The sequence below is a fragment of the Panicum virgatum genome, chromosome 4N (assembly GCF_016808335.1).
Source record: "Panicum virgatum strain AP13 chromosome 4N, P.virgatum_v5, whole genome shotgun sequence".
Classification (NCBI taxonomy): domain Eukaryota; kingdom Viridiplantae; phylum Streptophyta; class Magnoliopsida; order Poales; family Poaceae; genus Panicum; species Panicum virgatum.
The window spans coordinates 41,126,713-41,149,670 of NC_053148.1; the positions used below are offsets into that span (position 1 = coordinate 41,126,713).

Consider the following 22,958-nt stretch of genomic DNA (forward strand, 5'->3'; position numbering starts at 1 on the left):
GTTGGATAGCTGGTTGTTGGGTCAAAGCTTAAAATAGATCCTGCCACATTTGTTCAGTGCAATTGCAGTAAGAGCAAGAAAGAGAATGGTCTATGATGCTATCTCTGGTAGAAGATGGATTTCAGATATTAAAGGAGCTTTGAATATGCAGGTTCTGATGGAATATCTCCACCTGTGGGACCTTCTTTCCAATGTTGAACTACAGGCTGGGGTGGACGACACACATATTTGGAGGTTCTCAACTTCTGGGGCATACTCCACCAAATCAACCTATGAGGCCTTATTCATTGGAGCCACTCAGTTTGGTTCATGGGAAAGAATTTGGAAGAGTTGGGCTCCAGGGAAATGCAAGTTCTTCATGTGGACTGTGGCCCATAATCGATGTTGGACAGCAGATAGACTTGCTAAAAAGGTGCCTTAACCACCCACCGAAATGCCCACTATGTGATCAGGTTGGAGAATCAATTGATCACTTATTGGTCTCTTGTGTTTTCACCCGGCAATTTTGGTTCTGCATCTTGCAGCAGTTTGGGCTGCAAGCTGTTGCGCCACAGTTGGATGAACACTGTTTTATTGATTGGTGGGCAAGAGCTAGCAGCAGGTTTTCTGGTCAGGTTAAAAAGGGAGTTGATTCCATCATCATCCTAGGATCTTGGTTAGTGTGGAAGCACCGTAACTACTGTGTGTTTGATTGGGGAACCCCTAGTTTATCCCGGGTCATGACAACTTTTAGAGAAGATGTTCAGCAGTGGTCTGTAGTTGGGGCTCAAGGAGTTTCTTATCTCCTTGCCCTACCTCCTACCTCCTAGATGCTCTGGGCAGGTGGTGTGTGGTCTGGTCTTATAGTAGTTAGTGTGTTGAGAGAGTTTATTTTCTTTAGGGTGTGTTACAAACCCTCTATCCCTGTAACATTTTTTGTTTTTTGGGAGGCTCTTTCCCTCCTTTTTATCTTCTTAATATATTGATGCGCAGCTCTCTTGCGCGTTCGAGAAAAAAAAACTGCTTCTATTGTTGAAGCAGCATACTACTTTCCAACCCTTTTGGGTATTCTATTGATTTATGTTAACTGAATTTAGAGCAGAAAAAGAATTGGGTTTGATTATTGTACAGTCTAGTTTGCACTGCAGTGCTTCGTTTTTTCGTAATCTCAGTATAGCTTGGAATTGAAATTGCAAGGAGACTGAACCAATGTTAGTTGACAAACTGGAAAGAACTAGGAAAATTCAGGGCAATACGGGAGGCAGATGCTAATACTGCCTTCCACCATGCACACGCCACCGCCCGACTTCAAAGGATCCAGATCAAAACTCTCATCATTGATGGGGCTGAGATCACAGCGCACAACTCCAAGGTAGATGCTTTACTGTTGTGGGACTTGTGAAGATCAAATACTTTACTGTTGTGGGACCTAGGCTAGCACATTCACAAAGTTTCCTCACACTGGAGCAAGATAAGAAATTTAGACATGTCAAACTAGCATCATATGAGGTGCAATACACTATCGAAGATACTATCATAGCTTTAGGTTGGGCATTTGGTTAGATCGGACCCAATCAGTGGTTGTCCTTCTTTTCAAAATTATCTTTTCTTTGAAAGGCTCTGTTTAAAAGTTTCAGGTAAAGTAAATTGACAACTTATTCAGTTATTAAAAAACTTAGGATCATGAACTTTGATTTCAGTAAGTCCGGGTCCGATCTTAGATCGGCGGATGGGGCCCTAGCGATCCGAGAAACAGGTTGGGGGGGGGGGGGCGATGGCCGGTTGAGGGGGATAAGGTGGAGGGGGTTTTCTATAAAATTGTGATTAGTTTTGCTAATGGTGGGAGGATTTAAGTGCTAAATTAACCCACCTCTAAAGGGAGTTATCATATGTGCATCGTGTGGCCCGGAATTTCCACAGCTACCTTGGTTTCCACTTTTTAAGCTTGTTGGACCATTTCGAATCGACACAAGTCGAAACATCATATCATCCATCAAAGTTGTGAACTACACATCTATAGAATTTTTTCGAACAACCAATGGACAACGAGATCACAATCTGACCTGCTTACATTTTTTTATAAATGATTTATGGACAAAAAAAGGAAAATCGCGCTACATTATCGCCCACCTCCAATCCAACATTTTTTTTCTTGGTGAGAGGTAGCAGAGCCTCCATCAACCTCGAGCTGCACTAGTTCCATCTCCCTGTCAGGATCCGAGGTTGAAGTAGACGGTGTAGAACTCGTCCCTCAAGGTGAACAATGGCTCCAGGAGGAAGTTCCTCCGCACCCCCTTGGCGGCGAAGCTCATCGGGTGGTACCGCCGCAGCGGCTCGGCCCGCACGAAGCTCGCCGCCTGCCGGAACCCAAAGCCGCCGCCGCCGTCGCCGCCGCGTTTCCGGACACCGCCGCAGCCGAACTGGACCTTCTCGCCGCCGCCGACCAAGAAGCACCCCGGCTTGGCCCTGAGCTCGAGGGACACCGAGCCTGGGCTACCGTCGAGCCCCGGCACGACGTCGAGCAGCGCACCCGAGCTCTTCTCCGCGGATACCGTGAGCTTGTCCGTGACCACCATCTCCGGCATGTCGAACGGCTCGAGCGTCACGGAGGCCGTCGAGTTCGTGGCACCGGCGCCGGGATTACCTTGGGGGATGAGCCTGAACGTCGCGTGGACAGCGGTGTCGGTGCCGCCGCTGTCTTTGGGCCGCTCCTGCATCGTCAGGGAGCCGTTCACGGCGGAGAGCACGAAAGCCTTGCCGCCGGACTCTTGCACGAGGGTCACCAGCTGGGAGTCGGACTCCGGAGGGACGGGGGTGATCCAGTCGGAGGGTGCGGCGGTGGCACCGCCGGTCTTGGCGTCCCAGTCTCCGGTGGTGAGGCCGGCGAGGAGGAACGGACCGAACAGGATCGCCTGTATGGATGCGTACTCCGGCCGATCATCTGAAGTTTCAGTTAACAGTCACTCTTTCAGGGAAATTGTTATGCTTAAAAAAAACTTCAATTTCGATGCCGCCATAAAATGAGTGCAGACAAATTTCAAATATTATGACACACCAGAGTACTTATTTTTGTTGTCAAATACCAATGTATCAAAGAATTTTTTGTGTTTGTTGACATTTCATTGTAAATAACTTTTTAAAAAACGAATTGTAAATAGAGCTTGAAATTCACCTTTTATTGCTTCTGTCCGTAGGTGGATAGGTAATTGGAGTGACAAGCGATCACCACTATCCCACTGCTTGCTGATTGTGAGGAATGTCCCTGAGACAAATCGAGATTGTATAAGAAAAACTTCCCTGCAATTCATTAAAGATAGTGGTAATTCGAAAATTTCATTTATTTTATTTCTATGCTAATTGCTAATGAGCATACCTGAAGAGGTTAGTTCCAGATCTTTGTCCTTCAAAGTTGCCTTGGCACCACTCAAAGATGTCCATGATGGTATTCTTACATTCAATGTCGCAAACTGACTGTTTGTCTGCGCGACAGCAATCAAACCAACTCAATGCTAAATTTCTGTTGTATAAAGAATCATCCTTGAATCCCTTTTTTTTTTGTAAATTTGATGATCTCTTGTTGATTTACCTTTGTAGATATGGAGAATGAGACCTGGAGATACTGATCTGATGAGCTGAGAGGCTCCAGTTTCTGGGTTATAGTAAGGCCTGCAGCTCTCCAGTTGAACGTGCTCGGTATAAACTGAATAATGTACAGTGCTGGTCTTTCACCTTTCTCCTCAAAGTAGATGGAATCCCCCAGTTTCGAGAAGGATTCTATCCCTGGAAGCACAAATTTTTACATGATTCAGAAATCAGAACTTGCATTCTCATCTCCAGTTTTGGGGCAAAGAACTGTATCACTTACCAGTGCCATAGCAACACCAGAATGTGTTAAACTGTGTTCCCCAACCATGGTAACTCCTTGCCTTTGATCTCCCGGGGCCCTGTGGAAGCATGTAGATCATCACACCGGGATCCCTGCCTCTCTGGATGCTCAGGACGCCGTTGATCAGCGCTCGCTCATAGTAGTCTGCGTACGCGATTTCCTTCGTCCATCTGAATAGATGGCGCGAAACCTGCAAGCTTTGTTGCGCAGATTGTAACATGTATCTAGCCATGAAAAATGCAGTAGAAGTTTGGTGAACATGCACAGGTGAAGCTGAAGCACCTTGAGCATATTGTAAGTTGTGCAGGACTCCTCTGTCTCGGTTGTCAGCGCACCAGCTAAACGCTTTGGATCAGACCTGACAGAAACCATTTCAGAATTTCAAACATGGCATGTCTCAAGAAAGGAATCAAACCCTAGAGTTTAGCCATCAATGACATTACCAGAATTCACTGACAGATGTGCCACCAGTCGCATATGCGTGGGAAGAATTCACTGTGTCCATGAAGAACGTTGCAATTTCCTGGTTGATGAGGTCAGGTTTATGGTCAGCTTGACCTAGGAGTTGCATCAAAACAAGAGGGCAACTATTGGCTGGAAGGCAAAAATAGCACTTTCTTTTTTGAAAATTAGAATAATCATGTTTGAGGAAATTAGTTTTCCCCAAATGACTTCCCTACCTAAATCTCTGTGTAGTAATTGAATTACCTTGTAAAGAGGATCACCTGTAACTTCATATCGCATTTGGCTGCCAACGACAACCGGAATATGTGTGTTGGCGTGGAAATCTGAAAGACTGTCAGCCTGAAAGACAAAATGACGGGGGCAATAGATCAAGTTATGTTCAGAAATGTGATTTCTTGCCAATATTATTGAAGAGATGACAATTTATTGTGCTGAATTTGATGATGTAGTCATTCAGATGTGTCAAGTAACTAGAGAAGATCCGTACAAAATTGTACTGAAAATACAGTAGGAAAGCACAGAGGGCCTCTTCAGAGTCCTGACCTGCACTGCAAGCAACCCCAGGAAGCATGGCTTGTCGAAAAGATGGGCGAGCACTAGATGCCTCTGATCCTTCTGCCAAAAGTATTCAAGAGGGACGTACTCAGAATGTGCTTCTGAATCTCTGACGAAGGTTTTCCAAGAGAAATGAAAAGAAGGATGACACTGACGGTACCGTGATGGTGTAGAGCTGGTAGAGCACATCGTTCATCCCGCCGGTCTCCTCGTTGAGCGACGCCCAGTGCCGCTCGATGCTGTACCTCCGGATGACGCTCCTGACGCGGCCGGCGAAGTAGTCGGCCATGGCGACCACCATCCCCAGCGCCCTGCCGTCGCCGGCGACGACGTGCTGGTCGAGGAGGCCCTGCATGATCTTGTGGACGGTGTAGTAGGGCGCCCAGACGGGCCTGATGGCCTCGAAGCGGTCGAAGAACTCGGCGGGGAAGGCGGAGAGGTAGCCGGTGCCGGCGGCGCGCTGGCACTCGTGCAGCGCGCCCACCACCGCCGCCATCCTGCCGGCGAGCGTGGCGTTGCCCGTGCTCGCCCACATCTTGGCCGCCGCGCTCAGGTAGTGCCCTGCGAATTATTTGAAGTTTGTGGCTCTATAAAGTGTAAACTCGTTCGAACAGGGGTAATTTGGCGCCAAATTTGAATGCGGTAAAGCAACCGAGTTGGGCCGTGTCATGTAGCCCAATACAATAGGGTTGTTGGTTGCTCTGTTCGTATCGTATATGGGCCAAATTCAATGTGCGGAGGCCCATTCATGGGGCCTGATCGGCTAATCGTACGTGCGGAGGCCCATCTAAATTAGGCCAGAACTCCAGGAAAATGGCGGTGCAGACTGCAGAGAAAAGGTGGTGATGGTGAAACTGAAGAAGAACAAAAAAAAAAAAAAACAGAGAAACCCAAACAGGCCCTTCGTTTCCCGGTGTCTGCAACAACTAGGATAGGAATGCACATGGTCAGTCATTATATTAACTTGAACTTATCTTATGTCCCAATTACCATCATGCACAGATATCGTCAAGATTTTTTTATTTAAGGTGACTTTGTCGGTGCCTAACATTACCATAATAACTCAACAGTCAGGCAAAGTATAGTGACCAAAACAACTGTCACACTAGTGGCAAAGTTAGCTAGAAACGGAGTCTACGGCATGCAGCCATTGATGTAGGCACATGGTGGTAAGGAGCCAAGGGGGATTGGCTCGTGTAACAAAGTTGGTAGCCAAACTGCCCGTGCTCTCTTTCCACTCCCGTGTCGGCGTCTCGGCAAGAATTCAAGACGCGTCTCCCGTGCCAACCAGACACGAGATCGGAGCGGCATGCCCTACCCTACACCGCCCACAAGGCCTTTCCACTCCCATGTCGCATCGCCATCGTGCCAGAGACAGAGGGAGACCACGAGCGGCACAGTAATGGCGGCCGGCCGGAGCACCAACCACGTAATGGCGCCCAGTAATGGCCGTGTCCGGCCGGTGAACGGAGGCGCAACGTGAAGCCACCGAACGAGAAGACGAGAGGAGAGGGAGGAGCGAGTGCTTACCGACGAAGTGGCCCCGGAGCTCGACGTCGGGGCCCTCCCAGCCGCCGTAGGGCTCCCCCGGCGCCGGCAGCCCCGCCTGGGTCCGGAAGCTCCAGACGAGGCGGTCGGGGTCCAGCAGCAGCAGGTACTCGAGGTTGGTCCGCTGCGCGCGCCCGTACGCCGCGTCGCCGTCGGGGTCCAGCCGCACGTCGTGCAGGGACACCTCCTCCAGGAACGGCCCGGCAGCCGCCGCCGCCGCCGCGCCGCCGCCGGGAAGCTGCTGGCCCTTGAGCGACCGGTACAGCACCGCCCAGTCGAACTCCTCCTCGCGCTCCCCTGCGGCGGCGGCGGCGCGCATCCCCCCGCGCGGCGGCGGCATGAGGTCCATCCACGCGGCCTCGTCGGTGGGGTTGAGGTGGTCGTGGAACAGCTCGCGCAGCCGCCACTCCGCCGCCCCGGGGGACGCCTGCAGCCGCGCCCGCACCGTGTGCGACGACAGCTGCGTCGGGATGTTGGTGCACTCCTTCGCGCTCGCCGCCGCCGCCGCCGCCGCCACCACCACCACCATCGCCACCGCCCACGCCGCCATTCCAAACCACGGCCACCACGCTACCACTCGCTCTGGGCTCTGGCTCAGGCTCACGCACACATGCGCCGACCGCCCTGCGGGTATGCGGAGATTTTATAAGCCATTGATGACTTATCCCCTGCGCCCACACAGCAGGGGCCCGGGAAACGGACAGAGTTTAAATCTGGAGCTAGCGATGGGCACGGGAGGGCATCATCGAGCGGCGGGGCGTGGCGACGACGGCCGGCGGGCAGGCGGGCACCGGAGGCGCCGGCGCACGGAATGCTTGCCACGACGCGACACGAGCAAGGAGCCCGCTTGTCCCATCCCAGTCACAGCCGCGGTCGTCACATGTCGCCACAGGACACGCGAGCTGGCCGTGTCGCAGCCCTTGTCACGTTGCGTCCCGTGAGGGAGAAAGGGAGCGCCGGCTAGTAGTAGCGGAGGGCGGGCGGCGCTCCCGTCGGCATCTGCGGCTCCTCTAGCCGTGGAAGCATCGCCGACGGCGGTCGGCGTCAGGAGAGGGACGGCGGTTGGAGATTCTCGGGCCCGGTCGGGACCCGGGAGCCGCCAGCCAAATGCTACACGCTTTACCTTGCCGTCACCTCGTCGCTGTAAAAAAGTTTCCTCCTTTTCTCATGATCTCATCTCTGGACCGCCGTAGTAGCACCCTACGTGCTATGAGCACTAAGCAGAACGGCACGATCGACAGGCACCAAATTGGGTCGCATCACAGTGTACATGTGCCACCTGCGGTCCACGTCGTTCGGCCTCGGCCCTGTTTGGAACAAAGAAAAATAACCGATTCTCGTGCGAAATGAATCATTTGCGGCGAAAATTTATATTTTTTTCGTGTAAATTTTTTTGTGTTCGAAACGGAGCCTTCATCGCGGTGGGGAATTAGACCAGGTGGCACCTACGGCATCCAATAATAATAGGGGAAATTTGTGTGTAGGACACTACCAAAGAGTGAATTTGTACAGAACACACTACCAATATTGATTTTGTTCCTCGCACACCGCGAAAGAGTGGCTTGGTGTGCAGCACACCGCACCGAATAAAGAATATTTTTAGCTCAGATAAAGGGTAAAATGACCATATTGCCCCCAGTCAGATCTACTCGTCATCTTCCCCTCTCCTCACTGCAAGGCCGGACGGTGCTACCCCTTGGCCGCTCACTGGCTGCACCCTGTGCCCGCCGCCGGCCCTGCGTGTGCAGCCGCCGTCGGTCCCGTTGACTCCCGCGCCGGTGCTGAAGACGAGTTGAGCGCCACAAAGTTGTAGACGAGGGTGGCGCTACCACTTCCCCCACTCGCGCATCCGCCGCCCCCGCGCGCGCCGTGCGGAGCCCGCGACCGCGTTGCCCCAGTGTGCGCGTGCAGTGGTCACCGACGACCGCGCTGTCCCCGTCGCGCGCGCGTCCGCTCCCCCGACTGCGTCACTGGTGGAGGCCGAGGCAGGCCCGCCGCCGTCGGCCTGCTCCGGCTTGCGGCGGTACGCGGTGACCAGTAGCGCGGCGAGCGCGGACGCATCGAGCCCATGGCGGGCGCTCCTGCCCAAGGAGCCGAAGGAGCGGTGGACGCCCGCGGACAAGCCGCCCCGGCCGTGCGCCACGAACTGGTGGAGGAGGAGACGGAGGAGGAAGAAGACGACGGCGAGGATGGCGAGGATGACGACGGCCGTGAGCAAGTCGGGGCGCGGTGGTGCGGGCACCGCACGACGGCAGCGCAATTGCCAACTCGCGGACGCGCACAGGGGGCGGCGGCTGTGCTTCAATGGCGCCTCCAGGTCCTGCTATCGGCAAAGATCAAGGACCTCGGTCCTCGAAGACGAGGCGGATGCCGTCGCGGCTGTCGACGGCGACGGGCATGCACGACCGGAACAGGACGCTCTCCACGACGTGGTGCACGTCCTCCTGCACCTCCCGCATGGTGAGCGCGGCGTTGGGACGGCACGCGCGCAGCGTTGCCGCCGTAGCGGCCTCCAGCTCGGGCCGCTCCAGGGGCTCCCCGGAGGGCGCGGCGCGGACCGGTGGCGAGGGGCCACGGCGAGGCGCGGCCCGGTGGCGAAGCGAGGCCACGGTGGAGGCGGCAAGGGGCCGCGTCGGGGTGCGGGTCGGCGGCGGCGTTGGACAGAGACGGTGTAGACTGGCGGCGAGGGGCCATGGTGAGGCGCGGGCTGGTGGCGGCTCGGACGGCGTCGATGGCCGCGGCGGGACGCGAGGAGGCGGTGGCGCAGGGCCTAGGCGGAGGCGGGCGGCGAGGGGCCGCGGCGAGGCGCGGACCGGCGGTGTCGAGGCCGTAGAGGTGCAGCAGCGATAGAAGTGAGGAAGAGGATGTCAAGTGGGCTCCAATAAAGGGCAAAATGACCCTTTTACCTAACATCTCAGCAGCAAATAATTAGTTTATTCCATGCAGTGTGTTGTAGACCAAGTTGCACTTTGGTGATGTGGTGGAGACAAAATCGGCTTTGATGGTGTGTTCTGCACAAAACTGCATTTTGATGGTGTGCTGTGGACAAATTTCCCTAATAATATTCATTGCCATATTGTTGGGATTCAGGGTATCATTATACTCCCTCCGTATTGATAAAGGAAGTCGTTTAGGACAGCGACAAGGTCTCCAAAACACAACTTTAACTTTTTATTTTTAAAAAAATATTTATAGAAAAGTGATATACATAAACTTTTATGAAAGTAATTTTCAAGACAAATCTATTCATATAATTTTCACATTTGTAAACTCAACAACTTAAAAATTATTAATGATTTATATTTCCAATGTTTGATCCAAACCTGGTTCAAAGCGACTTCTTTTACCAATACCAACAAGGAGGGAGTACAGTTCAAGCACAGTGAGCAGCTACTACCAGTGTGATCTGTCAGGACCTCCACCCCCTCCGATCCGGGCGCGTGGTGTTCCTCCGATCCCGTCAGCTAGCTGCCGGCGTCGCCGGAGACTAGGCTGAAGTAGACGGTGTAGAACTCGTCCTGGAGGCTCCGCAGCGGCTCCAGCAGGAATCCCCGCGCAGCGCCGCGCGCCGCGAAGCTCAGCGGGTGGTACCGCCTCAGCGGCGGCGCCCGCGCGAAGCTCGCCGCGCGCCGGAACTCCGCGTCGTCGCCGCTGCCGCTGCCGCCCTCGCCGTTGCTCCGGCACCCGACGCCGACCCGCGTGTCGTTCGCGCCGCCGCCCGCCACTGCGGGCGCCGTCACGAAGCACCCCGGCCGGCTGCCCAGCTCCAGGGACACCGAGCCCGGCGCGCCGTCGAGGCCCGGCACGGCGTTGAACAGCGTGTCCTGGCTGCCGCCACCTGGGCGGTCGACGGCGAGGCCGTTGGTGACTGCCATGCCCGGCCGGTCGAACGGCTCGATCGTCACGTTCGGCCCTTCCGCCACCCTGCCGCCGCCGACGGCGGCGGGGCCGTGGACGCGGAACGTGGCGTGCACGCACGCGTCGGTCCCGGGGGCGGGCAGCTCCTGCATCGCCAGCCTCCCGTCGGCGATCGACACCGACAGGACGAGCGTCCGCCCGCCGGTGCTCTGGGTCAGGGTTACCAGCTGCAGGTTGAGCGACCCGGATGCGAGCGGGGTGACCCAGCCGGCGACGGAAGAGGTGCTGGTGGCGTTCACTTCCCAGATGCCCGGGGTCAGGCCGTCATTGGAGTGGTTGCTGTCGGTCACCGGCAGGTTGCCGTGCGTCAGGCCGGCGAGGAGGTGCGGCCCGAACAGCACTGCTTGGATGGATGCATACTCCGGCCTGTCATCTGGAACCAAAATTCACCATTTCAGCCTCCATGTTCAAAACTTCAAACACTTAAATTTGTTGCTTCAGAAAAAAAAGACACATTTGCACTGGGCCAAAAAATTATCAATGCTGATACTGTGTGAGATTTTATACCTTTGATTGCCTCGGTTCTTAGGGTGATGGGGAATTTTAGGATCAAGGTGTCTTCATCCCAGTGCTTGGTCACTGTGAAGAAACCACCTGCAAGGAGAACACAGAGCATATATGAAGCATTTTTTTTTGGGTGGGTGGGGGGGGGGGGGGGGGGGGCAAGAAGCAGGAACCACTCGTATACTCTGATGGTCTCATAGCAATGTCAAATTGATCTAAAACAGTATCAAGATAGTAGTAAAGTACCATTACTGGAGTTGCCAGTGGCTGTCAGGTTGAGCTTTTGGCCATTCAGAATCGCCGTTGCGTCATCAGTGGATGTCCACGATGGGATCCTCACGCTCACCTTTGCTAGTTGGGCATCTCCCTGCATGTATGACAGTATGAATGTAGATTAAAAAGTTTATACCATCCTTATTCTTGAATCCAATAATACAGTCTGAAGATCACGACTGTCTGACAGTGAAATTCAGAAGCTACCTTTGCAGAAATGGCAAGCGAAACTTCAAAATAAGTATCCGTTGAGAAGAGAGGCTTGGCCTGCTGCCTGACAGTGAGGCCTGCGGATTTCCAGTTGAAAATGCTCGGTATGTACTGGATAATGTAGAGCCCTGGCGTTTCACCCTCCTCCAGGAAATAAATTGAATCTCCTAGCTTTGAGAAAGACTCTATCCCTGGCAATGCAAACCAGAAGATTCAGAACCCAACATGAACAAGAGCACAGCCATGTAAATGCCCAAGAATTACCTGTTCCATAGCAGCACCAGAAGGTGTCGTTTGGACCTCCCCATCCCCCCGGGTTCATCGGGGGAAGGCCAGAGGGTGGCCGTCCGCTGACACTCTTGGATCGGCCAGGCCCCATGGGAAGGAAGTAGAGCATCACTCCAGGCTGTGTTCCTCTTTGATTGCCCATGATCCCGTTGATGAGTAGCCTCTCGTAGTGGTCGGTGTACTTGGCTTCCTTCGTCCACCGGAACAGGTTCCGTGACACCTGCAGCCAAGCAAGTTCAGGATTTTGTGTTACGCGGACTGTGATCAGAGATGACAGATGAGTGGACACCTTGAGAAGGTTGTAGGTGGCGCAGGTCTCTTCGTTCGAGCTGATCTTGATCTCATCCACCAGTCGCTTTGGGTCATGCCTGGTTTGCGAAACAAAATTGAAGCAGAAGATTACCATGGCATCACAAATTCTCTGAGAAATGTGTCTGGTGATGGTATCATGGTAAGCGTTATGACTCACCAGCGTTCCATGGTAGATGTGCCTCCTGTTGCGAATGTATGAGAAGAGTTTACCACATCAAACAAGTAAGTCGAGATGTCCTGTGCCATGGATTTTTCTTTCTGTACTCAATTATTACTCAAATTGTAAAGAGAAAATATTTTTGCATCATTTTGATTGCTGATTGAAGAATAGCCCAAGAGAGTAGCTAACAACATTTCCAATGATGGCCGGTTATATGGAAATAAATGGTCCAAATAACTTGTTAATTTACCTTGTAAAGATTGTCACCGACAACTTCATATCTCTTCTGTGCGCCAACTAGGACAGGGAGATGGGTATTAACATGCAAACCTGATATGTCATCCTTCTGAAAGATGAAGATCAACATATAATGTATATCACTTAATAACTGGTACTATACGAAAGTTGAAAGAAAAAAAGGAGAGAAAAACCACAAATAAAACTGAAAGTACTGACACGAAGACCGAGAGGTCCAAGGAAGCATGGTTTATCAAAAAGATGAGCCATCGTCAAATGCTTCTGGTCTTTCTGCAGGGAGCATAGAAGCAATGCTGTAAGAACAACGCATTAAGACAATTGTGATCCAAGTAAAAAAAAATAGTGCTAAATGAAACAGTACGGAGATTACTGTTATAGTATACAGCTGGTACATGACATCGTTGAATCCACCGGTCTCTTCGTTCATTGCCTCCCAATGCCTCTGGATAGTGTAACTCTGTATCAGATTCTTCACGCGATTGCCGAAGTAGTCGGCCATCCACACCACCACATCAAGACCTTTTCTGTTCCCAGCCAGAGTATACTGATCAAGAAGTCCCTGCATAATCTGCAAGAACACTGAAGCGCATCAGAAATCAGCACAAGAACTGATGAACAAGAGGAGAATTTTACAGCTCTCAATACAGGACGCGGTTTCGACGGATGGAGTCAAATCGCGCACAGATACGAAGAAGAACAGCGTCCTCGCATTACCTTGTGTGCGGTATAGTACGGCGACCACGCCTCGTCCAGCTGCTCGTACGCGTCGAACATGGTGTCGGGGTACGCCGCGAGGTAGCCGGTGCCCATCTTCTTCTGGCAGCCGTGGAGGGCGTCCACCACCCTCGCCATCCGCGCCCGGAGGGTGCCGTTGCGCGTGCTCGCCCACATGTGCGCGCTCGCGCTCAGGTAGTGCCCGGCGAAGTGACCGCGGAGCTGGCCGCCGGGCGCCTCCCAGCCGCCGTAGGGGTCCCCGACGGCGGGCAGGCCGGCCTGGCGGCGGAAGGTCCAGGTGAGGCGGTCGGGGTCGAGGTAGAGCAGGTACTCGAGGTTGGTCTGCTGCGCCCGCCAGTACATGGACGAGCCGGTGGCGTCGAGGTGGACGTCGTGCAGCGGCGCCGGCGACAGCAGCTCCCCGGGGGCCGGCGGCCTGCCGGTGCCGCGCGTGAGGCGGCGGTAGAGCGCCAGCCAGTCGAACTCGGCGCGGGCGCGGGCGCCGCCGCCGCCGCGGAGCCTGCGCGGCAGCAGCGCCATCCAGGTGGCCTCCTCCGTCGGGGTGAGGTGCGGGAGCCCGTCGTCGTGCCGCCCCTGCGTGTCGTTGAACAGCCGGTCCGTGCACAGGTGCAGCGCCGCGCCGCGACCCGCGCACAGCAGCAGCACCACCGCCATGGCCAATGCCGGCCGAGCGACCACCATGCCTCGGCCTGTTGATGCTACGACTGGAAGTCCAGGTCCAAGAACAGTGGGCGATCTAACAACTCTCTCTGAGGAGCCGGTGAGTCACCGGGGTACGGGCGCAGATATAGGCCGACGGCATGGTCAGTGTCAGTGAGCGAGAGTCTCTCGTGTCTGAAGACCAGGTCGGTGAGTGTCAGTGGATGAAACGGCCGGATGGATAAACCTTCAACCTCGGGTCCACCCCAGCCTAGTCGGAGTGCCACGTTTCTCTCATCGTGCTCATCATCCATCCCTCCGCAACTGCCGCCTGATGACCATGAGCCACCGGCTCCGGGCATTTCTTAAGAACAATAGCTAAGGTTCCGATACTACCTACTACCACCTGGATCTCTCTTTTTTTTTAAGACCTGCCACTTGGATCTAGAATCTACATGCTTATGCACATGATTACGATAGTCATACAGGTGATTTGAAGATCTTCAGAAAGTTCAAATCTAAGTACCGTCTGATCAATAAAATACTTTGAATTATAGTACCGATCATACCCCCCACCCTTTTTTTTTAATTTGAGACCTGAACCTGTAACCCAGCCCATCGGAGTCTATCGGCGCAGGCCAACATCAGACTGGGCTGGGCCTCGGTCAACTTTACGTGTCAAAAAATAATGTTTCTTCTCTCAACAGAGAAAATGTGTCGTCTCAAAAAAAAAAGAAGTTACATCTGTGCATCTGTTATAATAAACGTGTAACAGTAACTATGTTATGCCGATTTTGAAACCTCACCATTTTTCTGTTCCATCCTCCATGATAAGGCACCAAAGCCAGTCATTCGAATTTTAGGACACCATCACAATTATTGTAAGTTCATGGTAAATACAGATAACAGGGACCCATTATATGCAAAAAAGGACGACGAAAGCCTTCCTCGTATAGCTATTGCCAACAATCCAAGTTTATCAGGATCTGTTGTTACTGCAGCTTTATGAAAGGACAGACTACAGGGACCAAGATATCTGATTAGCTAGCTGAATGCATAACAGCTTCAGCTGTAGTAAGTTAATAGGTTCTATGTGATCTGAGTTGACAGAGCGTCATTTGCCATTATATTGCAGCAGTGAACATGGTGATAAGGATTTGGTAGGGAATAAGCATGGTGAATTGTGTCTGAAGATACTCTTGAAACAGGTAGAGATCACTCTAGAAATTGTAGTGCTCTGAATCTGAAGATAGTCTAAAATTACCTCCTCAGAAATGCAGAGCGAAATCTTACCAGTTGAAATGACTGCATTGCTACTTTACTGCAAACAACTGCACTTTTCTATAGTCGAATTGACACTTTACTGTGACTGCTGCAGTTCTCTAATTGAAATTCTGCTTTACTGTGACAGTTGCAGTTCTCCACTAGTCCACTGAAGAGCCTCATTTCACAAGGATACAAGGAGGAAGGAGCACATGCAAGCTTGATCCAATGGAATGTTTTTGACTCCATGTAACCCTAGCTTTCTTGGTTTCTCCTTTTTCTCTCAGCTCAGTTCAATCATGGCGCATATATCAGATGCCCTTCCACCCACAATTTGCCAATGTTGTCTTTGACATTGGCAAGCCACCCCCCTCGGCCTCAAGCTTTTGGCTCATCCATTCCTCGACTCTGAGCAGTGGTGCCTGAGAGAAAGTGCCAAGGTGCCTGTAACCAAAATAGATTTCAGATTACCAAGTTTCCTGCACTCAATATGCTCAAACATATCTGTTTTGGAAAACCAGGAACACACAGTTTGCTTGCACAATGATACAAAAAGTGCTGGAGGAAAAGAAGTGCATGTAATTTCAGATTTGGCTTTTATCCATATAGACATACTGCCACTTTATACAGTCTACACTATACATTTTGAAGGAGCATACGAATGGAAATTCTGGCACAGTCTGTTAAAGGAGAATCTTATCAAATGTATGTCATAACATACAAAACTTTTATATCATCGGCCAACAAATATTACAAATGCAAACTACAGAGAGATGCAACTGAAGACATGCTCTGAAAACTCTTTTCAGAAATGTAGATGTTTGAACTGCCGGTTTGCAGTATTTGAAGCATTTTTCAGTGCTTGCTATGGATACTGCCTACAAGGCACTTCATTACCTTAACAACTTACATCATATGCTGCATGTGTATTATCTGGCATTTGCAATATAGCCCGTGGAGTCTGCAAGCATAACATGTGAAATTATTAGAATGATTTAGGTAAGGTACCTACAAGAGAAACAACTCTCAATTTTTTCCTTTGATAACCACAGTAGTATATGTTATGAAGTATGAACATACTGATATTATTAATGTAGGTTTAACAGACAGAAGACATACTGAGATCATAAATGTAGATTAAACAGACAAGAGAGCCAAGTAGAATTACATTCTTTGCAAAAAATCCTTTCTGAACTACAGTAATCTGAAATCAGAAGGTGGAGCACATGATATTGATATGTTCCATTAGTTCCTCTCAGTGTGTTCAGTGGACCATTGCATATCATCTGCAGTATTATCACATGGATAGCTCTCCTATCAGCAAAACAATTTGACAGTATAGCACTTTCACCAGTAATCTCCACAAGTGCAAGCTCCTTCTGTAATTAGATGAAAGCGATTTCTGTCTCTGAGGGATATATCTCTTCCATAAACTTTCGAAACAACCTTTGCAAAATTGTGGCAGTCAACACAGATGCGAAGATTCTTCATAACCTGGATGGGCAAGCCTGAAGGAGTACTCATCAATCCAAACGTTATGGCTAGCTTCTCACTGTGGCCCAGAAGCATGCGTTCTTTCTGCTCATCATCAACATCATGAAGTACACAGCTCAGGTCAGGAACAAAACCAGCTGCTTTAATATCAATGTATATCTCCTTAACCTTAGCATTTATATCTTCTTTCCTGGGGTGGAAACGCTCACTAGAGTGGAAGGTATGAATAACCTTGTCAAGAATCATCCAGCTCCGCCCTGGTTCCTTTATCACAGTATTCTTCGACATTAACTTCCTCACCCTGAAAACATCTTTCCACATCCCAGCAGCAGCATAAATATTAGAAAGGATCACGTAGTTGCCAGCATTTTCCGGTTCAATGTCAAGAAGCTTCCGAGCGACAAGCTCACCAACAGGAATATTAACATGAACTCTACACGCACCAAGCAATGAACCCCAAATTGCTCGAGTTGGTTCAAATGGCATCTTTTGTATCAAATTTAGTGCCTTTTGAAGTCGTCCAGAACGTCCAAGAAGATCAATAACACACCCATAATGTTCAATATTGAGGAGTGTGCTCTGTTCTTTGACTATAAGATCAAACATATCAAGGCCCTCATCAACAAGCCCACCATGACTATAGCCAGACAAAACAGCCAACAGAGTAACACTGTCAGGATTTACTTCTTCAGGCATAGATCTAAAAAGCCGAGCAACTTCATGCGCTAAGCCATGCCTTCCATATCCCATAAGTATCGCATTCCAGCTGACGACTGATCTCTCTGGCATGTTGTCAAATACCCTTCGTGAGTATAAAAGCTTGCCACATTTGGAGTACATATCAATCAAAGAATTCTGCAAAGCCATGAAAAATGGTAACTCTTTACGAAGTATTAGCCCATGAATCTGCTTGCCATAATCGAGGGAAGCAAGGCCAGACAGTGCATTGAGAAGGGTTGTGAAGGTAACTTGATTGCATTGCATCCCCTCATTGTACAACTGCCTGAACAAGCCCAAGGCTTCCTCATCAAGGCCCAGATGGGTGTAGCCACATATAATGGCGGTATAGGAAACAACATCCCTTGCTGGAAGCATATCAAACACCCTCTGAGCTTCTTGGACATTCTCTGACTTGGCATACATGTCAAGAAGGGCACTCCCTACAAACATGTGTAACTCAAAATTTGTTTTGACGGCAAAAGCATGGATTTGCTTGACCTGATGTATGCCTTGAGAACCAGTACATGATGCAAGGACTGATGCTAAAGTGAATTCATTAGGCTCGCATCCTGCCAGTTAAAATTGATTATACATATGACATAAGTTAGTAATATAGCGTTGCACATACCATCCTGGAAGGATGTCAAAATTTCGTTGTGTACTATAACAATGAACAAACTTGCAAATATGATGGTCAATAGATATCATGTTGGACAAGACATAGGACATACTTAAATGATTGTCCGGTATATTGCTGGTTTTTCAGGAAAAAAAAAAGATTGTCCGGTATAATTATGATGGCAAATCTATATAATTCAGTTCAAGGATAGTGGTACAGTTTGCATGCTAACAACAAGCATCAACAGAAGAGTACTTTAGTATATAACTGACATATTCATAGAAACAAGGTTTAGCCTCTACCAAGCTGATTATTCGCCCAGTGTAGACATTGAGGAACTCAATTTTTGTTTAGATGCAGATTTCAATGTATCATGCTATGTAAAGCAGACAGTTTTGTTCATCAGACATGCCCATCAGAGTTATTGGACCAATTGCATTGGAAATGTAGACCTCAATGGTCCAATGCCACATCTTACCATATTCACTTTGTTAGTCACATGAAAGTGTATGCTCAAAAAAAAAAAGTCACATGAAAGTGTAACTACTGCAACAGAAGACCAAACCGTTGAAGTGATCTACCAGCTCTGAGCATTGTGATGAACAGCTCCAAGGCCTCTGCAGGCCGTTCATTCTGAGAATACCCCGAGATCATGGCCGTCCACGAAACCACGTTTCGCTCGGGCATCCCGTCGAGCACGTTGCGCGCGTCCCCCAGCGCGCCGCACCTCGCGTACATGATCACCAGCCGCGTCGCCAGGTACAGCGCCGGGCGGTACCCCGCCGCCACCATGCGCGCGTGCACCTGCCGCCCCACCCGGAGCGCCCGCCTCTCGATGCACTCCGTGACGGCGGCGTCGTAGTCGGGGAACCGCGCGGCGCCGGCCGCCGGGAGCGCCGCCACTGCCGAGGCAGAGCGACGCGCGAGGGATATCGCCGCCGTAAGACGACGGAGGCCTCGCGCGGCAAGCATGGGGAGCGAGCGTGGCGTCGTATCCAAGAGCTCCGGGCTCGCGCGGGCATTTCACCGAGCAACGCGCGCGCGCGCCGCCGCCGCCGCCGCCGCCGTTGTCGAGACGAGAGGAGGCGCCTTGCTCCTGCACGCGGGCCCCACTATGGAGCCCAAGAAGGATCACTAGCCGTCGGATCAGCAATGGACGGTCCGGATCATATTTCAGCCCAGGGTCTAATGGGCAAATGTTAAAACCTACAGGAATGTAGTTGTGAAATGTATATTAAAACAGGGTTCTAAATGCGAATTATTCCCACCGGCCAAAGCTATCAGCGAGGGAAAACATTTTGAAAAGCTTCTCACATTTCGGGGCGGAGCGAGCGCGGCCGGCGGCGAGGAAGGCGACTGCTAGGGGTTACTCCCACTACCGAATCTGATCTCCGAGGTGAGCTCCGCCCCCTAATTTCCCTCTCCACCCCGCATTTCGCGAGCTCCCTCGCAAAGATCCGCCCGGATTAGGCGATGTTACGTCCTAGGGTTTAGTCAAGTGAATCAATCTGAGTATGCGATTCTGTTCTTCACTGTAGAAGAGATGGAAGGGAAGGTGCCGGCCGTCGATTGCGGCGGCGACGCGGTGGATGATCTCAAGTACATCTCCGGGCTGAGCACCATTCTCGTGGCCACCATCCAGGAGGTGAAGGACCAGGTCTCCCAAATGGAGTTCATCTTCTGCAGCCAGCTCTTCCCGCACATCCAGGCGAAGGTGAAGCTCTTCCAGGCGCGTCTCGCCGACACGATGAAGGCCAATGAGGATGAGTGGAGGAAGAGGGAGGCCAGCCTGGTGAGCCAGCTGGAGGAGCTGAGCAGTGGGAAGCGACAAGCGGAGGAGAGGCTGCTGCGGGTGGGGAGCTCTCTTGACGAGATGAAGGGGAAGCTTGTGGATTTGGAGAGATTGGCTGCGAGGCATGAGGCTGAGAAGAAACAGCTTCTGGGGAGGTTGGAGGATGAGATGAGGAAAGGTGAGGTGGTTTGTCGGCTCCAGAGGGAGATTGAGGAGAAGGACGCTGAGGTGGCCAGGGAGAGAGAGGCGCATCAACGGCTGCTGCTGCAGGTTGACCTGAAGGATAAGGATCTGCTTCTGGAGCAGAGTAAGCGGAGGGACTTGATTGAGGATTACACTCAGCTGAAGACGAACTACAAGCACTTGAAGTCCCAGTACAACTTTCTTCTTGGAAAGATTGACCAGAATGAAGGCTCCAAGTCTCATGTAGACATCCCTGTAGATAAAAGAAACACTGGAAGTCCTTCAAGTAAGAGAAAGCTCAAAGGTACAGCTATCTGAATTCCTCAATCTGTCAATTTCTTTTACCTGCTTCAAGTTTGTGAGTCGTCGCTGTTCCTGGTTTACTACTATCTGGAAGAATTGTCTGCGGATTTGTATTTCTCTATGATGTAAATATGAACAATGATCCCTGATCTTCTGATTAATGCCCTCAAATATAAATCCTGACTCCTAAGTAACATACTAGTTAAATGGCTCTGATCAATCCCTGATCTTCTGATTAATGCCCTCAAATATAAATCCTAACTCTTATCATAGTTAAATGGCTCTGATCAATGATGCTAAGAATTATTGATTGGACCTATGTCTTTATACTTTCTTCCTTGCTTGATTTTTCAGATTTGGAGCACACAAGCAAGGAGAGCATCCAGGTTATTTCCATGACAAGAGACCTGAAGAATGACTCTGCTCCAGGTGGCAAAGCCCAAGCTGCCCAACATGCTAGTTCTGTCAGGAGTCCATTCAGGAACACACACCTTACCCTGCCCTCTGGCCCAACTAATCCACTGCCAAAAAAATCTGCCAGCAATTCAAAATTAGAAGCTTTATCCAGCATGGCCAGCCCAAGTTTACACTGGAGAGAGACCCGTGCACGCAAAGAACCAGGCATTGCTGATCCACATGATGATTTCCTTGATACGCCTCTGGAAGCTATGAAGAATACTATCAGGAATCCTGTAACTCCAGAAGAAGCACAGGCTCTTGCCACCTCTCCTCCTCAAGACATGGAATTCAACAATTCAGATGATGAAACTCAAGATATGAATAATGCAACTCAAGCCCTGAAGAACATTCACTGCATGTCTGCTCCCAAGCAGCAAAGCACGATACAAGTGCAGCCACCGAAGAAAGACTTCAAATACAGAGAATCGGTAAGAAAGAAAGCTGATCGGGAGAACCTGAAAGGTGTTGAGTGCAAGCAGTGCAAGAAGTTCTATGATGCTGTTCTTCCTGATGGCCGTGCAAACGGTGATGGTGCAGGCTCTACCAGCTTGCGATGTGAGCATCATGATGGTGTGTCCAGACATCGGTACAGGTATGCCCCACCTTTGACGCCAGAAGGGTTTTGGAACATTGGGTTCGAATCAGAAATGTAGTAGTACATCAAGTAGTAGGAAACTTTCAATAGTGTGTAGCAATACAATATATTGCCATATGCTAAGTTCTCTGTCGCTCCAAAGTATTGTAGCGATGCCTGCAACAAATCACATGTTGCTCCTCATGTTGAATAAATGTATGTCCTATCATTAGCTGCTCATGTTGAATTAAATGTACATCCTATCATTAAGGTCGATAGTAGGAGGTAAATACTGTCAGTGCGCTGAAGATAGAATGCTCCGTCAGTTTATAATTGACTTATTGTAAATTCATCAGTTCAAACATTTTTCTGCTGTGAACCATCTTTTGTTACATTGAAAAGCAGTTCTGCTTTTTGATACAAAGAAGACATCTGGATTAACAGTTTACATTTGATGTAAACCTCATCCTTTTATTGTTACTTATGTTCATTCAGGATTCATTCTTTCAGTCGCTTGCAAATACTTCAGTATATACAGTAGGTGACAGAGCCTTTCAGCCGCTTAATGTAGAACTTGTTACTACAAACCAAAGTTCACTGTACCAGAGATATTATTGTTATTGTCTTCATTTGAGCTCTTCTCTTCTCAAGTACTACATCTCAGTGAGAACAGAAGGCTTGGCTCCGTCACATCATTTTGTTGTTCTTTAGTCATCTTGTGCTCTGTTCGAAATCCCGTATTACTCTGCCCTCTTTCATCCAGATTCAGTTCCACAGGATCTAAATTCTCTTCAGAGAGTTTAGATCAATCTAGAAACAATTGTAATAACCACATATCCAAACTCGCTGTCAAACTACCAAGAACCAAAATTCCTAGAAGAAAGAGCGATATTGTGCCCCAGGAATGAGATGGTCGAGGAGATAAATGAATAATGAGCCTGATAGATGGCAATCTAGTGACGTACCATAGCTCTGACACGGTGTGCAAGGCAACTACAAATAGCAGTAGCATGGACCAGATGTACCTCACATAATTTCTCAACAGCCTGAAGTTCCCTGGGATCCCAAACCATGAACTTAGGCTGAAAGTCGGCCTATCGGTGATGCTCCTTCGAAACCTCAACCAGTCAGCAGGTCTGTGCAATGGCATGAGAATGATTATCACTCAGCTTGGAAACAAATACGTCGAGACAAAACTAATTACAGTAACTCTTGTGGGACATAAAGTATAATACCTAGAATCATTATGTCACCAAACCAAATGACTCCAAGTGGCCATTCGTGCTCAAAAGAAGGTAGTATCCCTTGTCCGTCTACTTCGCAGTAACAATTAATAAGAGCCAGGGTCAGTCCCTAAACAAGGTTGCTATTTTTAATTTGTCCCTGGTTTCGTTTTCCCTGGAAACTAGAGCAGGATAAGGCGCGACCTTTCCAAGAAACGCCCAGGCGCGGTGCAAAATCTGCCGGCTCCATCCCAAGCGGGCGCGAGTCGCCCTCCCCACCCCCAATGTCTCCACCCTCCCTCAGGCGCGGTGCCTCCACACCCTACCCCCTTCACCCCGTCGCCTCACCCCGTCGGACCTGCGCCCCCAGCCACCCACCTCCTCCTCTCTCTACCCCCCACATCTACCGCTTGTTTTGACTGAATTTGGTGGATCTGCACACCTCTTATGTTGGATCTGCACAACGCGGTGGACCTGAATTTGGGGGTGCTTGAGGTATGATTTTTCTTTTATTTTTCTACGTGTCAACTTGTCTCCATGTCTGTGTTGATGTGTTTTTTTTCCTGATCTAAACTTGTTAGTATCTACAACTTGTCAA

The 22,958-nt window shown here is 50.4% G+C and overlaps 4 protein-coding genes across 7 annotated transcripts; 1 reads left to right on the forward strand and 3 right to left on the reverse strand.

The window, feature by feature from the left end:
• Positions 1-1,944: 1,944 nt before the first annotated feature.
• On the reverse strand, positions 1,945-7,041 carry LOC120671107. Its single transcript, XM_039951346.1, has 11 exons — positions 6,416-7,041; positions 5,046-5,446; positions 4,874-4,945; positions 4,574-4,669; positions 4,309-4,388; positions 4,148-4,223; positions 3,845-4,055; positions 3,566-3,759; positions 3,353-3,458; positions 3,152-3,241; positions 1,945-2,920 (listed from the first exon to the last, which is right to left on the reverse strand). Exons 1-11 carry the CDS (start codon positions 6,981-6,983, stop codon positions 2,190-2,192), a joined length of 2,625 nt encoding a protein of 874 aa, XP_039807280.1. The 5' UTR covers positions 6,984-7,041; the 3' UTR covers positions 1,945-2,189.
• Positions 7,042-9,613: 2,572 nt separating this feature from the next.
• Positions 9,614-14,070, reverse strand: LOC120671108. The gene is made up of 11 exons (XM_039951348.1): positions 13,071-14,070; positions 12,727-12,924; positions 12,555-12,626; positions 12,349-12,444; positions 12,096-12,175; positions 11,916-11,994; positions 11,603-11,846; positions 11,336-11,529; positions 11,102-11,222; positions 10,859-10,945; positions 9,614-10,724 (listed from the first exon to the last, which is right to left on the reverse strand). The coding sequence occupies exons 1-11, from the start codon at positions 13,770-13,772 to the stop codon at positions 9,898-9,900; spliced, it is 2,700 nt and encodes an 899-aa protein (XP_039807282.1). The 5' UTR covers positions 13,773-14,070; the 3' UTR covers positions 9,614-9,897.
• A 553-nt stretch (positions 14,071-14,623) lies between these two features.
• Positions 14,624-18,927, reverse strand: LOC120671109 (putative pentatricopeptide repeat-containing protein At3g13770, mitochondrial). 4 transcript variants are annotated; one of them, XM_039951350.1, is made up of 4 exons: positions 18,408-18,927; positions 16,162-17,776; positions 15,904-15,954; positions 14,624-15,437 (listed from the first exon to the last, which is right to left on the reverse strand). In XM_039951350.1, the coding sequence occupies exons 1-2, from the start codon at positions 18,796-18,798 to the stop codon at positions 16,341-16,343; spliced, it is 1,827 nt and encodes a 608-aa protein (XP_039807284.1). In that variant the 5' UTR covers positions 18,799-18,927; the 3' UTR covers positions 14,624-15,437; positions 15,904-15,954; positions 16,162-16,340. The 4 variants fall into 4 exon arrangements, with proteins under 4 accessions (XP_039807284.1, XP_039807283.1, XP_039807286.1 ...); XM_039951349.1 differs by having other exon boundaries at positions 15,891-15,954; positions 18,408-18,913; XM_039951352.1 differs by having other exon boundaries at positions 16,113-17,776; positions 18,408-18,913.
• A 173-nt stretch (positions 18,928-19,100) lies between these two features.
• LOC120671445 (protein gamma response 1-like) lies at positions 19,101-21,529 on the forward strand. Its single transcript, XM_039951772.1, has 3 exons — positions 19,101-19,222; positions 19,365-20,105; positions 20,459-21,529. The coding sequence occupies exons 2-3, from the start codon at positions 19,370-19,372 to the stop codon at positions 21,214-21,216; spliced, it is 1,494 nt and encodes a 497-aa protein (XP_039807706.1). The 5' UTR covers positions 19,101-19,222; positions 19,365-19,369; the 3' UTR covers positions 21,217-21,529.
• Positions 21,530-22,958: the final 1,429 nt, after the last annotated feature.